At 37.4% G+C, this 16,505-nt stretch overlaps 1 protein-coding gene across 22 annotated transcripts in view; it reads left to right on the forward strand.

Annotated features, from left to right (window-relative positions):
- SOX6 (SRY-box transcription factor 6) overlaps positions 1–16,505 on the forward strand; it is a 380,857-nt gene that overhangs the window by 229,212 nt on the left and 135,140 nt on the right. For all 22 annotated transcript variants that reach the window (XM_072039305.1, XM_072039316.1, XM_021273352.4 and 19 more), the window contains 2 exons: positions 1,844–2,016; positions 5,744–5,812. In XM_072039305.1, the coding sequence (XP_071895406.1) occupies positions 1,844–2,016; positions 5,744–5,812 (242 nt within the window). The remainder of the gene's footprint in view (positions 1–1,843; positions 2,017–5,743; positions 5,813–16,505) is intronic.

Consider the following 16,505-nt stretch of genomic DNA (forward strand, 5'->3'; position numbering starts at 1 on the left):
TTTTTTTTTTTTTTGATTTTCTTTTGAAACAGCCTTTTGCAGAAAACTCATTGTTTCAGCTGTGCATCTCGCGCTAAGGTTTTGCAGTAGGTTTGATAAGTGATGTTCTTCAGATTTAACTTCATGCCTCCATCATATTTCTAGGGACTAAGAAAAGTGCTAGCCACCCCTAAAACTTTTACTGCAGCACGAGAAGTTTTTTGTGTTTCTTTGTCAGAGGCCTGTGTCACATGCATACTAAGACAAGATCTGGCATTACAGAGCACTGAAATATCTGTTTCTTTTAAAACTAGGGTAGTTAATAGTGCATAAAAGATTGAATATTTTCAGTACTTTCTGTTGTAAAATGAAGTTCGGAACTGTATAGAAAAACAGGTACATTTTGTATCTGGGAGTTTGCTTTGTTTAGAGTGAATGACTTAATCCGTGCAGTTGATAGAAAGCAAATGTAGACAGAGATTTTCTTGTATGACGCTTGTACAAATGAAAGTCTAAGAGTAATAAAGATGCTGTCATAGTGCGATGTAAGTGGTAGAGCATCTTGGGTTTGTGACCTGGCAAGAGTCTGTTTTGTTTTTCCTCTCCTTATGAAACCTGTCAACCTCTTTCTTCTCTTCCCTAGAAGATACCCATCTTACTCCTGGGAAGAAGGTGGAGTCATAATTTTGGTGACAGTTTCTCCATTCCCTCCCAGGTCCTGTTCCTCACACATTTTCTTCCTCTTTAGAAAGCCCAGTGACTTCTTAACCACAATCCCCTGTTGTGAATGGAGGAAAGGAAGGATGCTAGTCCCCTCTCTCTAATGCCATTTCTCATGTCATTGTGGCAGGACTACCTGATTTGGTTAGCTTCTTCTCTAACTGGTGGTTCTTCCGTACAACATGCAATCATTTTGTTTATTTATCCCATTTCCAACTGGAAACCTCTTTCAGATGCTCCTCCCATAGTCCTGAAGTCCTGCCTCACCACAGTTATACTGCCTCTTCTAGTGCTGCAGGCTGAGAAGCTCACCCAGGGAAATGTATTGTATGGCTCAGCTATGGGCGCTGACATTGCTGTTTGTGACAAAGTTACGTGGTCAGACGTAAGATGGGATGGTTTTGGACTGATCTGCAGAAGGACCCTGTACTCTTAGGAGACCCATGCAATTTACCCATAAACAGACCATTAAGCATCATTAGTGCAAAGAATAAATGTACCGTAGTTTCATATTAATTAAGTGCTCTCTATAGAGTAAACTTTGAAAGTTAAATGAAAATTTTTAAGCTGTTTTCTCAGGTTAGCCATTTCTCTTACGAACAAGTCGAGCTCATTTTTAATACATATTCCATAACCAAAGCTTACATTTACCCAAATGACCAACCAGATATATGGGCATTTTAGAGACACGATCAATAAACTATTAAACTACTTCTTCCACAGAACAGCATCTTTTACATTTTTTTTTAGCATTTTTTGCATACTTAGAAAAAAATACATAGATATAAAGTGAAGGAAAATGATGTCTAATAAACTGTGAATGTATTTATCACACTGGGCAGATTTAAATGGAAAAGATATGATGTACACAGTGCATCATTAATTACTCCTGTCAGAAAAAAAAAATAATAAAAAAATACTCCCTATATTTTCTGCTTCATTTTTTGTTATAACCTCCGCTGCTTAGAGCACAGCAAAGCTATGTGCTAGATTCTTTTGGGATTCGTTAGTAAAATATGTATTCAAGCTGCCACTTGAAATGTTGGTGATTCAGTTCAGCCTTTTTTTTTTTTTTTTTTTGTGAATATTGCTTGGTAACTATTGTCTATCTCATATTTACAGTACATCTTTCCTGCACATTTAGGTACACCAGAAAGCCTGGCAGAAAAAGAGCGACAGCTCTCCACCATGATCACCCAGCTGATCAGCTTACGGGAGCAGCTTCTGGCTGCCCATGATGAACAGAAAAAGCTGGCAGCCTCACAAATTGAAAAACAACGGCAGCAAATGGACCTTGCTCGCCAACAGCAAGAACAGGTGAGGCTTCAGGAAAGAAACCTGTGTACATGTTTCATGCAGAATGTTCATCATAAACATTGCTCTACTCAGCATTTCCCTTCATCTTTTTTTTTTTTTTTTTTTTTTAATTTTTTAATTGTTAAAAGAGCTTAAATATCTTCAGAAATTGGTACTTTTTCCATACAGAGAAAAACATTACAGGATCCTGAGAGAAAAGGGGGGTGTGGAAATTCAAATAATTTCTTTCTAGAATGAACTGCATTTGATAGATTTTGCAGTTCTTGCTTTTTGCACTGAGATTTGATTTGGGAGTTTCCAATAATCATAGAATGGCTTAGGTTGTTAGGGACCTTAATGATCATCTAGTTTCAACCCCCCAGTAAGCCAGACTGTAAGCATTAAAATAAAAATCGTTCACTTTTTGACAAGAAAATAATTGGACAGAAAAATGTCACCTCAAACTTTCAAATATATTTTACAAGTTAGGTTTGATTTTTTTTTGTATTTTTTTTTGTTGTTTTGGTTTGTTTTTTAAGGTACAGTTGTCCACAGATATGTCCTTTTCTCATTGTAGGGAAGTGTAACAACAGTGATCCCATACACTTGTCCCCCAGGCATTAGATCAGACAGATCCAAATTAATGTGTGGTTTTTAGGAATCTGACATTATTACTAGAATTATCTTTTCAGTTAAATGTATTTTATAGGATATATACAGCAATATATGCTCTGTTGATTTTAATGAGTTGTGACGTCTGGTATTTTATGTGCTTGAGTATTTGCCCACATGTAGGAATATGGACTCATCCCCTAATGGAAAATAACATAAAGGAACACTGTAAAAAATCAGAAGTTAGAATGTCATTTAGCCATCCAGAGATGACACAGTAATTAACTATTGACACTTGTGAATAAGCTAGCACAAATTAATCTTGACACATTTGCAGACGAGTGATATCTTACAGTGAACACTTTGTAATTATATTTCAAAATGAAAATTAAATGACACTTAAAACTAGGTTGTCATGCTCAATGAAGCGAACATGTAGCTCAACCGATAGGCAAATAAAATTCAGAATTTGAGCCACATGGTGCTTGTGTACCCTACTTTACTGTGTCAAGTCTATACATCAAGACTATGCTATGGTAATTGCATTGCGGGGTATTGGATGCATTTTCTATCACAGTACTGTTCTATCTTAGAGAACACCATCGACATTAGATGCTTTGTGGTATATTTCTGGGTTTCTTTAGGAAATGCCTATTCCAATGGTATTATATTGTACATACAGCTACAAAAAGCTGTCTGCAAGCAGTTGCAACTGCAACAGATCAGTGCCTTGGTGCAAGTAAGCAAAGATCTCGCTGTTGCCTTTGTTATAGGTTACTATGTGACGTAGCAGCCAGGTCACCAGCAGCTCCAAACAAGTCTCAACATAGAGTACTGTGGATCGCTGAAAAGCAATGCAAGATTGACTTGTGGTACAGCCCCATTCGGTGTCTGATTTCAATACGGATTTACAGAAATTCCTTTCTGAGGCTTAAAATCATCACAATCTTTCTAGTACTTTCAATGAGACTTTAGCAGCATGGACAATGTGTGGACTGAAAGCCAGCAGAACTTATTTCAGTCCTAAGATGGAATAGCACAGTCGGGGTGTTACTAATGAAAAGCACTAACTCAAGCATCCACATAGGTTTGTTAAATATACATAAATACATGGAGCTCGGTTACCATTGGAGTTGCTTTTCAAAGCACAGACTCCCCTGCTGACCACTGTTCTGACAACAGATGACCTCAGGTCCCCTGGGGTTACAGGCACCTCTGTTTGAGCTACCTTTTTTACTAGCACACTGGGACCTGGTTCTTCAGTCTTCATTCACCATATTTTTATTGAATTCACTGGGAGATATGTCCAAAAATATTTAACCACCAGGCTCATAAAGGGAGTTTGATCCCTGCTGCAGGCATCAGTGTGCTGGGCTGTGGTAGTTGCTTAATTCTTTTCCGATGCATCACTTGGATTTGATCCCACCCTAGAATCACAGACCTCAGTTTGTCTTTTTGGGGTCATATGTCAGACTTAGAACATGTATAGATTTTATGTTGGTCCCCCATACAAAAATGAATTTTAACCGTAGCAGTGGAAAAAATGACAGAGCTATTTCCAGGTGAGAAAGTGAGATGAAGGAAATGGCAGATTTGATCTCTGAGTGCACAATTACAAGCTGCTAATATGTACCTGCAAGTTCCTTATGAGTTAATCTGAACAGTTTGCACTAAGACTGGGTGATTGTTGTGTTTATTTTATTTATTTTATTTTTTTTTCTTCCAAATGAACCTTGTTACCTTTCCTTCCTTCCTTCCTTCCTTCCTTCCTTCCTTCCTTCCTTCCTTCCTTCCTTCCTTCCTTCCTTCCCTCCTTCCTTCCCTCCTTCCTTCCTTCCCTCCTTCCCTCCTTCCCTCCTTCCCTCCTTCCTTCCCATCCTAAAAGCATTTTTGTTTAGTTTTCTCTGTTTATAACAGAGAGAGTGTGCTTGGAAGGAAAGAGTACCGGGAAGAATTCAGTTTTTTTTGCCAAAACTGGAACAGTGGACTTGAGTGATCAAACTACCTTTGTCACCAGCTTTGTGCTGTTTTATATTGTTCTTCTGCTTTAGATAAATATTTATAGGAGGGGAAGTTATACTTCAGAAATAAAGGTAGTAAAAGTGCTGAGGCCAGAGTTTCTAGGAAACACAAGTCTTGTCCCCATTCCGGTCAGCTGTGCCATTCCCCTCCTACAGCAGCTGTCCAGTTGTTGCCTCTGCTCCTCGTGGCTGCCCCCCCATAGCTGCAGCCCACGTTACCCGTGGCAGGGAGCAGCTCTGTGGTTGGAGGGCGGGATCCCATTTCCCTTCTGCTCTCACATACTGATTTTAGAGAGCATGTGGGAATTGGGAGAGCCTGGGGCAGCGTCTCTCTCGTGAGTCTCTCTGTTCTGCCTGCACACTTGCTTCTCTCCCGTGCTAGAGAAGAGTTATATCAAACCTTTACTCTCCAGATCACTTACTGAATCTACAAAATGAGAGGAAGAATATCTACATATTTCACAGTGTTGTGTTGAGAATGAGCTACTAAGTGTCTAGCACTGATTTTACTCTAAGTAAGACTCTACTTGAGTAGCTCCAAGACTGTGAGATTCACAAGAGAAGCAATGTGCTGCTCATTATGAATGAAGTTAGAGAAGCTTGCCCTAGGAGCTTGTGCTGAATAGTGAAACATCTATAAATACTAGCTAAGGCTTCAGTTCAGCAAAGCAGGAAAATGTGTGTTTAACCTTAAGCACCTGAGTAATCCCATCCCCATTCAGCAAAGCACTTAATTTTAAGCATGTGTTTCATTCCCATTGTAGCTAACAGTAATGCATCATAGTCAAAGTTCACCACAGGCTTAAATGCTTTGTTGAATAGTGATGAGATTATTCACATGCACACAGCTAAGCCTATGCTTTTATGCTTTGCTGAGTTGAGGCCTAAGTGCTTAAAATACATATTTCTTACTGGATAACTATATTTTCATATAGCATGTAAGTGTAAAATGTTTATATCACATGCACGGATATCTCTAAAATATCATTTTTTTTAGAAATAAGTGATGCTCAATAAAAATATAGTAAAGACTAACTAAAAAGAAGTTTTTCACTCAATAATATTGAATTTTCAATATTACTGCTTTAATTTAATGGAAGTTTTATTTCCAATAGATTGCAAGACAACAGCAGCAACTTCTGCAACAGCAGCACAAAATCAATCTACTGCAGCAGCAAATTCAGGTCAGTGTGTTTTATTGCTCTCTTCTGATTATACTTAAATTCCATTTATGGAGTGGGAAGGATTTAAAATAAAGCAGCCACGTGCTTTACTAACAAGCTTCAGCAAAGATGCTCTTAAGACTCTTAGGAAGAGTCTTTGTGTCTTTAGAAATTGTTCTCAAATGGTCAAATGCATTTTTGGTGGAAAGAGACTTTCTTTAATAAGCAGAGGTGTGTGTGTGTGTGTTTCTTTTTGTTTTTCCTGAAAGTTATGAGTTATTTTTCAAATCTTATAATTTAACTCTGAAATCTGCAATCAGTTTGACATATTGTGTGAAGTAAAAGCAGAGATTCAATAATTGTTTATAGATTTTATTATCCTATGAAGATGGAATTGAGTTTGTAAGGAGGTTAGAAGAATGTCTTCAATTTTATTAACTAAAGGGAACAGCTATCAAATAGTGTGGTCTCAGTGTCTATTTTTTTTAAGTCCCTGGGACCAGTTTGCTCATGTATAAAGACTCACAGGTATCTATTCCTTGTACTGTTGAAGTTGTACCTTAATGGATCTGGGAGTGTTCTGCAGGCATTCATATATCTGTTCTTATACTCAGAACCTGGTTTAATTCTCTGCTCCTAGACTCACTCTCAAGTATATATGTAGGTAGGGAGTGACATGTAGATAACAGACAATATTGATGTGTGACTCTGTCACCTTCTCTGTCTCCCACTTTGTTTGAAAGCATTTCCATGGGCCTGTTCCTTGATTGAAATATTTCATTTTGGTCTAACAGATGATTGTGTTGCCAATCATTCCCTGTAAGTATGGACTATTGGTTTGCACTATCAGCTGATTGCTGTTAGATGCCAAAACTGAAGATTTTTTCTTTCCTCATCCAAAGGGAATGCTTGTAAATGCTTTCGCAAATATTATAATGTGGTTGGATTTTAATGAGTTTAACATTTAAATATGTTGATACCTGAGCTGAGAGATGCAATTGAATTTTAAAGCATTGTTACTGTCGTTGCCTATTGGAAGACTGGTGTTCATATTAAGTGTACATAAAGGATAGAATTGTGGTAAGAATACTACTAGAATTGTGCTACATAAAGGTAAGAACTGCGAAAGGAAAAAGTACACCCACCGTCTTCTTCTCTAAGTGTTATTTGCAAGTCTAGCTTCAGAAAGCAAAAAATCATATTAAAAAACTTCTTGACATGAAAGCTAACACTGAAACATAGCTGAGTGTTCTAAATGGAGAAGAGTTATCTGCACGATAAGTTTATAATATATAAATTCCTTTAAAAATTAGGACACAGAAAAGACAAATCATACCAGGTCATTTTTGTTCCTATTTGGAGAACGTGGGTATGTGTTACTGCTCTCTAGTAAAAAGTTTCAAGGCGCTTCATGTTTCAGTTCACTTGCTGTTTTCCAGTAGCTTTACCCTTCCACTGACTCCAAGGAGATGCTGTCTTAGAACAGCTTGGGGGTTCATTCTCTTGTTTCCTGAACTCTCCCAAGTTTCCTAAACCCTTCACAAGTTTTCTTTTGTGTCCTTTCGCAGACATATATGCTAAGAAGTATTTTAATGATTGCTCTGTTCATATGAGCTAAATTATTTCTCGGTGATCTTTCCCTATATTTGTTTTATAACTCTTGCCAATATAAGCTGCTTTTATTTCATAGTTCCTCTGGAGATTGGGTTCTTTATTTATCCTTATATTTGAATGGAACAAATGTTACTGGTGTTAGTCGGGTGAATCTAATCAATGTATTAGAGGCAGAGAGGACTGTTCCCTCTCCCAGTTTGTTAGCTAGACTCGTAGTAAGTTTCTCCTCACCTGAGGAACATTATTGACTTCAGTATGAAGCACTAGGTATGTTGGGCAGATGCCATCTCAAGCATACATTGGTCTTACAATGAGATTACTAAGAAAAGCTTGTTAGGAGATTGTTTCCTAGGCTAAATGCCAGTTTACATGGCCCATTTGCTTGTAAGCCAAGTGGTTCCTCTTTGTTTGTTGGTTCTTTATTCTATGGCAGGTTTGCTAGCCAGGAGTTGCTTGGGAGAGAAGTTAGTTGCTAAGTCTCCTTGGCAGTTCATAATAGGTTTTGTTGCTGTTGAATTGAGTGTGAGCATTGCAGTTCTTTGAGAACCGCAGTCCTCTGAGGGCATAGGTGGGATGGAGCTCCGAGGAGGCAGGTGCTGGGTTGGTTCTCGCAGGCTCCCTCTCAGCATCTTCTCAGGAAACCTCAGTACTGAGACAGGCGTCTCACTACTGATTGTGGGTGGAATTCATCATATCAAAAGTAGATAACTGCAGTATAGATTGTCTCAATTAATTATCCAGATTGTTTTTATAGTGAGCAGAGAGAAGCAGAGTGAATAATTTTAGGATGTAATTCATCTTGTCCTAAAGTAGACGTTTAAAATATGTCAGATGAATTGTTCCCTAAAATGGCTGTTTCTCTCCATTAACTATAAAAGATGTGGATGCTGATGCCTGTAGTGTAGAGATCTGAAGTGAGATGAGATAAATCGTACTCTCTGTGGCTTGAGGGGAAAAACAATTTTCTAATAAACGTTTACATTCTCAGCTTAGTTCTTTGGGCCTGGTAGAATTTGGAACTGTGCCCATGATAACCCACTTGATTTTATATAGAAGGTTCATTTGTTTAAAAATACTCTTGAGCAACCCTTTTCAGGAAACAACAATTACTTACATAAAACGGTGTGGATTTTTATCTATACATTGTATACAGGAAAAAACAGTAACAGTCTTCCCTGCTGCTCCCCTTTAGAGAAGACAACAAAGTACACGTAGTCCAGGTGCCAATTCTACCTGGGCATGGCCCTATTCATGGCACAGCTACGTGAAGTAAGTACAGTGTGTTCTCCAGTGTGCAGGAGATAAAATGTTATTATCACGTGAGACACAATGTACCTCCATCATCCTCTGAGGTACAGTGCTAGTTCTTAAACAATGGTTTCCATAAGTAAGTACATCCAATTTATTTAACCCTTTAAACAATCAGAAATAACTTTAGATGTGACTTAAAATTCTATCAACATTTTATAAAAATGGAAATAATCCATATTAAATAAAACTTGGATACCTAGTTGGTTAATTTACTGAGCATTTTCATCATTTAGTGGTTATTATTTGCATTGTTTTATACTGTTTGCTTACTTAACCATTTTAACGCCTTATTTAGTTGTGTTTTTGTTTGTTTGTATTTTCAAAGAGCATTTACTAGAGCATCTTACTCCAGACCTGTTACATATCCAAAACCCTTGTCAGCAATCTGGTGCAAAGAGGACATCAGTCTGGCTAAGCATATGAAAATAAAATAGGTATTTCAAGAGTACTGAAGTCATTAAATGTTCTTTGTAATTGTCTCATGTTTTGTAAGTTAAGCTAATGCTACTTTTAGGGTATGCATGTTGGAGACAGACGTTTTGTCTGTTGGCTAAAGGGATTGGGAAAGTCAAGTTGTTCTTGGTTCTGTCTCTGATTATCTGAAATTTGGCAAATTGTTTCCTGTTCCTCAATTTAAGCATAATGTTTTGAGAACTTAAATGAAAATTTTCAAGTAAGTGTAGTATATTATTACTTTTCAACTCAAATGTTCAGATTCCTCTTAGGGAAAAGGATAAACACTCTTCTATTGAGGAGTCCGTAGAGATGGGCTGAAATCTTCTATGTCAAATTCAGATCTTTCTGCAAAGCTGTGCAGAGAAATCATTGCTTTTTAGTGGAGATGAAGTTGAGAAAATGCTGTATGACAAGTCAGAGCTCTCAGGTCAGTCTCCAGGTTGCTTCAGATTCTTTAAAGAACATTTTCCCTTGAAAAGTATTAATTCTTGAAGTAGTAGTCATGCTATTTCAAGGACATCTCTTAGTCTGTGCTGTGAAAGAGAAAACCTAGAGATAAGGGAAAAAGTGGTTTAAAGGAAGAATTTGGTGGTACATCATAAAGAGAAGACTATGTTGAAAGAAGGGAAGGCTTGCATCTCGGTAACATTTCAGACTTTGTGAACAACTTGTGGTCCTGAAATCTCCATTAATTCAGTCCTCATTCCCAGAATTCAGATCTTCCAACACAAGGCTTGAGGACTGCTTCTGACCCACCATGGTTAGCTGAGGAGGGGCTCAAATCCTGCTGATTCTTAGAGAATGTTCCTCCAGGACTTATCTATGTGTGGAGGGATTTAAGGGCTGAAAGTCTGACGGCTTTGCTCCCCTGGTGGGCAGGCTTCATTAGGGTGAGTCCTAAATAGTGGCTGAAACAAAGGGACACTGGTTGTTAAGCCTCTCTGGAAAAAAAACTGGCAATGGGTATTAGAGTGAGAGCTGGTCCAAACTGCTTTCATCCATTTCCTTTTGCCTCGTTCCTATATACTGTGCTGCTCAATGCTATTGCAGAGCATTTCTTTTTCTGTTTGAATCAGGTATTTCCATGGCATAGAAAAACTGCTTCTTCTCTCATAGGTATTCTGTTTTAATTCAGCTGCTAGAAATTATTCCCAGTAGTATTTTTTTTCTTGTTTTAATCTGTACAATCACGCTGTTGTAGCTTCATATTAATGTTCTTGCATTGTCTGTCATTTGAAAAGAGTGAACATTAGTACTGTGATAGTAAACAAACAAAAGAATAGTGACATCAACATTACAACTATTTAAACTGTCCTTGAGTAGGAATCATTTGAGTCACGCTTAAAACTTAAGAGGCTGAACCTACAAGTCTCTGTTCTTATCCATGATTAACTACTGACAATTCAGGTACCTGGTGAGCTGAATAAGGACTATCTCTTTATGTGAAGTACATGTCTAAAGATCAGGAATAATTACATTCCACATTAGCCTTCACGGCCTCCCTGACCTGGTTAATTAATTTTTTGCTAGGATAATAATAGTAGAAATAGATTTAAAGATATGCTTCATCATTAAGTATGTAACTGACCTCCAATTTTAAGAGCTGAACCTTTCATTTATTGCCTTTTGGAGACAGGTTAAAGCTCCTTGTGGTGAGCTTGCTGAAAATGCACAAGCTGGAATCTAGTTACTGTCAGTTCGGTTATGCTCTCTGAGGTTGTCTCTCTTTGTAAACTGCATTTAGCACTGACAAGCAAAAAGCAATTGCAATGCTACTGTTCTGGCACTAGGGAATATTCTCCCCCTCTTTTTTTGCTGTTGTTGTTGCATTTTCCTTTTCTTTCTTTTTTTTTTTTTTTTTTTTGTTATTGATCATGAAACTGATCCCCTTCCAGCAAGCTCTGAACAGGACCAAATAAAGTCATTGAAAGCAATTTGATACTTCTATTGGCAGGCTACGCAGATCAGATACTCCCTTGAAAGAGAACGAGAGTTATAAACAAAGCTTAGAAGTCTAGGAATAGCCCCCAGCTTCAGCAAACCCTTAAAATATTTTGTAATTGTATCTTCAATCATGAATTAGCCAGGAAAAACAGACCTTTTTTGCCTTTATATTTCACTGCTGTATGCTGTTTTTAATTGCCCACAGGCATACTGTTGTGATCTTCTTTGGAAGTTTAAAACCAGGATAAAAATGCAAATCTAATTATTTCTTTTATCTAATCTAATTAACTTTTAAAAGTAATGATAGATGCACTGTAGCCTGCATCAAACATTTTAATAATGATGTTTCTGGATTAAAGAATAGGTAAAACTACTGTAATTTATAAGCAATCAAAATTATGGCAGTTGAAAATGTAAATGATTGTGTTGGCTTAATAAACTATAGCTGTAGCTTGTTAATTTATAGTAGAAAGGATACATATCCCTTAAATTCCAGGTTGCTTATGAATTGGTTCCCAACTATCCTTGGTATCTTTATTTATTTATTTGTTGTTAGCAGTTCAGTATTAAAAAAATAAAATAAAATAAAATGTCTAGGTGTCTTCCACAGTGCAGTTGTCCACATGAAATAGACAAGTGGTGATAGGTGCCTGTAACTTGCAGCTGGCTGCTAACGCACTGATTCAGATCTGTGGGACTCTGCTGTAGGTGCAACATTGCAGCTTCTGTCTGGCTCATAACTTGCTTAGCAAAAATGGAAAGCGGTCCATGGAAGAAAGACACAGATGGTAAACATCAAAGTCAAATGTTTCACATTTTATTTATTATGACATGGTGGCTTATTAATGAGTTCTGAAGTCCTTGTTTGATAACTACCCAAGCAAAAGCTCTGTTACAGACTAGCTTTTTCCACCGAAAGCCATTCTCATGGCTGGCTAGCTTGGAATTTCTTTCAGCAAGGTGGCAGGAGAAGAAAAGTTGGATTCTCACCCTCTTCCAGCAGCCCATGCTTCAATAAATACTCTGTCTATGCTCCCTTTCCTTTATTCAACCCCTTCTATACTAAAATTGCTTTGGCACGATTGCGTGGTGGTGGCCTAAGGAAAACGATGAATTGTGCTGAAGCTTTGCCCTATCTCCTAAGAGTCTGGTCTTGCACCTTGGAATTTGTAAAGCTCCTGCTAGCTGCTCTGCCTTGGAGGCCTTCAGCCCCTGAAAAAAACATTTCTTCTGGCAAAGAAGGAAGTAGCTGGATTCCACTCTTAACAGAATCCTTAAAACTGTATGTAGTCTTGAGGTGGGAGGGATTTTCTTGTTTTATTTTATTTTACTGTGATTTTCTAAGAGTTAAAATAGCTGTCTTACAGTTTTCTAATTCACTGTTTTTTTTTTTTTTCTTTCTTTTAAATAGCTTTATTTCGCCTACCCAAGTCTAAACAAATTGTATTTAATGCAAAAATTAAGCCTTGTGTATCTCTTTCATATGACTTCTCTAATTATAGAGCAGTAAATGGTAGAATAGCATATGTTAGCAACATGAGCAGCAGTCTATGAAATGAGCTACAAGTTAATAAAATGATCTTGTGGTGGTGTTGGCCAAATGTTAGCACACATGTTTCGGAAAGTGATATTTCAACAGACTTGAAGAATAGGACTTTGGCACACGGGTGCCGAACATGATCTGATGTATGGAAATTAGTTAAACCAAAGTAAATGTCATTGTTCCTCGGGCTCATGTCGGTGCAGAAAATGATAGTAGCTGCCCTCCCACTTTCCTTCTCCCACGTCTGTTTTAAAATTGGAAATGAAGGCAAAGGCACCCATATTCCCAGTTCAAGTACTGCTGTTTCTTTCCTTCTGGGCACATTGCATTGCAGTCTTGCCAGTGACTTAAGGGCTTGTTCTTGGCCATGCCTGCTACCAAAGCCAGGCTACAATCTCATTGATTCTATTGAGCCCAAACATACGTTCTGCTGCCTTTGCTTACAGAAGGGCCTCAGATTTGAGCTGTGTTAATGTAGAGGCAGACTATAACCAGCTTCTGAGAAACTTAGGATCAAGAGGATCAAGCAAATACTTACTGCCCACCTATACTGTTGCTCAGGGGTCACTCTCAGCTGGTGGGCTGCCCATTCCAACCAAGCAAAATGCTCTGGCAGCCTCAGGGCTTGCCGATCTATACACCCTGGTTTAGCTCCCAAAGATCCTGGCCGAGGTCGTGCACTGCTGAACCATCTGGTGCTGTTCCTCTGGTAGCACAAGTAAGCATCACCCTCACTGTCAGTCAGCATAATATAACATCTACAATATTTGGATTAAAGCAGTTATAATGCAGTATTAGCTCCAATACAGAAAACCAGTTTCCTTCCCAAATGGCATGTGCACAGACTAAAATGGGTAACTGAGAACAGAAACTGAGCAAACTGGCAGGCTGCCAGTGGGGCTGACCCTGTGAAGTCTTATTTGCCTGTGTAATACTTTCCTAGCCAGTATTTGATGACTTGTATGTAAGTGTTACTCATATAAGAAGGCTTCACAGAATTGGGCTCGTCGTATGAAGAAGGACTTAGACTATTAGCATTGTGGTTGGGATATCAAAGACATAAATGATACTAATGAGGCAGGGGTGTAATTTGTTTTACTAGAGAAACATGTAGTTGGAAAAAACAGGCAACCTCTTGGACATGCCAATTCTTTTTCAGCTCTTTCCTCAGTGTTACATCAAAACATGTGCCAGGACTGCCACAGAAACTGCCAAAGATATTGGCCTTTCATTTCTAATTAGTTACTTTTTCAGTGATGATTTTTGTGATTGACAATAAGATGGCCAAGAGGAAAAACAATCAGGATTTGGATGACTTTTTTTTTCTTCATAACGTATATATTCATCAGGAGATAGTGAATAAAGAAAATAGTTAATAAATGTTAGTATTAAAATGACTTGATTTATGGAGATATTCAGGTATACAGGCAAGACTGGAATGTGATGATATCAGAGGTCAAAATTTCTGTCTGCTGAAGCAGGTATTTGGAGTAAAATGATGAAGTACAGCCCCACATAAAAAGGCCAAAAGCATTTAGAAAATAAATTGTAAAATACTTTTTGAAATCTCACAGTAAAACCTTAAATTTACCAGATGGGCTAAACCCTGACCTAAAGGATCAAAATGTTTTCCAGTTGTTATACTTAACAGTGTATGAAAACTGTTACAAGACATGATGAATTTGTTGTTCAGTCTTTGAAGTAATTGTGGGAATGCTCAAGAATGCAAGTGTGTTATTGAATCAGTTTGAACATAAAAACTTATTTAAAATATATTTAATGTCATGACAGCAAGGAAGAAGTGAGTGCGTTGCTCCCTGAATGCTTTCAGGAATTATGAATTCACATAAAGAAAGTAGTAGTATGTGCAAACAAATGAACAAACTAGGTGTCATTTAACACTTGGTATACACTTGAAGGCAAATAAGTAAAATAAAGTGAATGACAATTTCTAATATTCCTCTTGGCCCTTATGCAACTAGTTAATCCAGATACTGGTAAAAATGTCAAAGCATAGTTCTCAAGGAAAGGTGAACCAACTTGGCCTGGAATTTTCTATCTAATTTCAAGTCACTGTTAAAGCAAGAAAAAGCTAATTTAAGAGTGCAGCTTACACCATATTTTCTTTTGTTGTTGTTTTTTTACCGTCTTTCATTAGAGCCTCTCTTTCCCCTCCCTTTTCCCCCTCCTCCCCCCCCCCCAAAAAAAAAAATATATATATAAAATTAGATAATGTAGTTACGTTGTATGCAAGATTTTTACTTGTTTAAAAGAAGCTGGTCTTTTACATAAATCTTACATACATCTTCAGCAAGTTGGACACTTGCACAGCTTGGCTAAATTATGTCTATATTGAGAAACTAAGAAGTTACACAGTGTGCATTCCATACTTGAGGGATGGGAAATAAAAATTGATATACTGTGCGACACATGATATAACACAGTGAAATATCTTTTAAATTCCAGAGGGATGCACTGACATCACCACACTTAATTCACATGCAGTAACTCCCACAAAATGTTATTAATTTTAAATTGGAGTTTGTAATCATTCAATAAAAAGAAAATAAATGATGTAAACAGTATACAATGGTGCATTATGAGATGTTGAATTCATCTTATTCACCAACCCAAAATGCCGGTATATTAAGAAAACATTAATGTTGTAGCACCAAATAATAAAAGCAAAGAAATTCACAGTCGATGGCGGTGAAATCCATCTTGAGACATCACCACCCCACAGTATGGCAGGGGACTTCTGAGTTAGAAAACTTTATTTGAAAGTAAAGTATTACTCTTTTATTCTGTGAAGCAGAGATCAGAAAGGTGGAGCAACATATAGTTAGTTTACAATCTAGATCAGGAAGATAAATAAGTAGTGTGGAGGCAAGCCTTAAGTGGGCAGTTGCTACAGGCAACAAAATAAAGCGGATTGTGCAACGTATACCTAATAGCCTAAGTGCAGACTGGGATTCCTTGTTTGAAAAAGCAATTTATATATTAAAGATTAAAAATTTTCTTTGAGGAGGGGATCTGGCAGTTTTTTTGTTTGTTTGTTTTTTTTTTTTTTTTTTGCTGTGGCAAGAAGTGATTGGTATGGAAGAACTCGCTGGTCTAACTTTGCCTTTTCCATCTCATTGAATTTTATTGGTTGTATATTTTCAGGATACTCATCTTCTCTATAACTGCGTATCTGAGTATCTCATAAGCTCAAGTGTATTATCCTCACAACACTCTTTTGAGGCAGAATAAAAAGCCTATAGATATTTGGGGTATCTAATTTTAAATATCTAATTTGGATGACTGAATTAGGACTTTAGACTCCATATATAAAACAGTCCAGGTGCTTTGAATTACCTTCTGTTGATTAGACAGGGAGGGTAGGTTCCTAATTTAGGCACCTAAGTTAAATCTCCTGAGTGACTTGATCCAGGTCTTAAACGAAATTTGACAGACCTGAAATCTGTGTTTTCAGAATGCATATTGTGGTTCTCTAACATCTTGTCATTCTTTCTATCACAATTTTCTGTCAAATGAGCACTTTCATTTATTCTAATGGAGCTTTTCGCCAGAGTGTATTTACTTCAGCCAGCCAGAAAAATATTTGCTCGTTCCTTTTACCCACGTTGATGTCTTAAAAAAAAAAAAATAAAAAAAAAAAAATCAGCTAGCTTGACTCTCTTGTGGTCATGATGGTGTAGCTGTTGTCAAACATGAAGAGGCAAGTGCAGAAGAAGCCTGTCATTTCCCAATTCCATGTATTTTCTTTACAGATACAGAAAAACTTCTGCAGCTATGAAACATCCTTTGAACAGAAGTTTATTGTGGAGAGAAAATAATTTTTTG

Source organism: Anas platyrhynchos, chromosome 5, assembly GCF_047663525.1.
Source record: "Anas platyrhynchos isolate ZD024472 breed Pekin duck chromosome 5, IASCAAS_PekinDuck_T2T, whole genome shotgun sequence".
Classification (NCBI taxonomy): domain Eukaryota; kingdom Metazoa; phylum Chordata; class Aves; order Anseriformes; family Anatidae; genus Anas; species Anas platyrhynchos.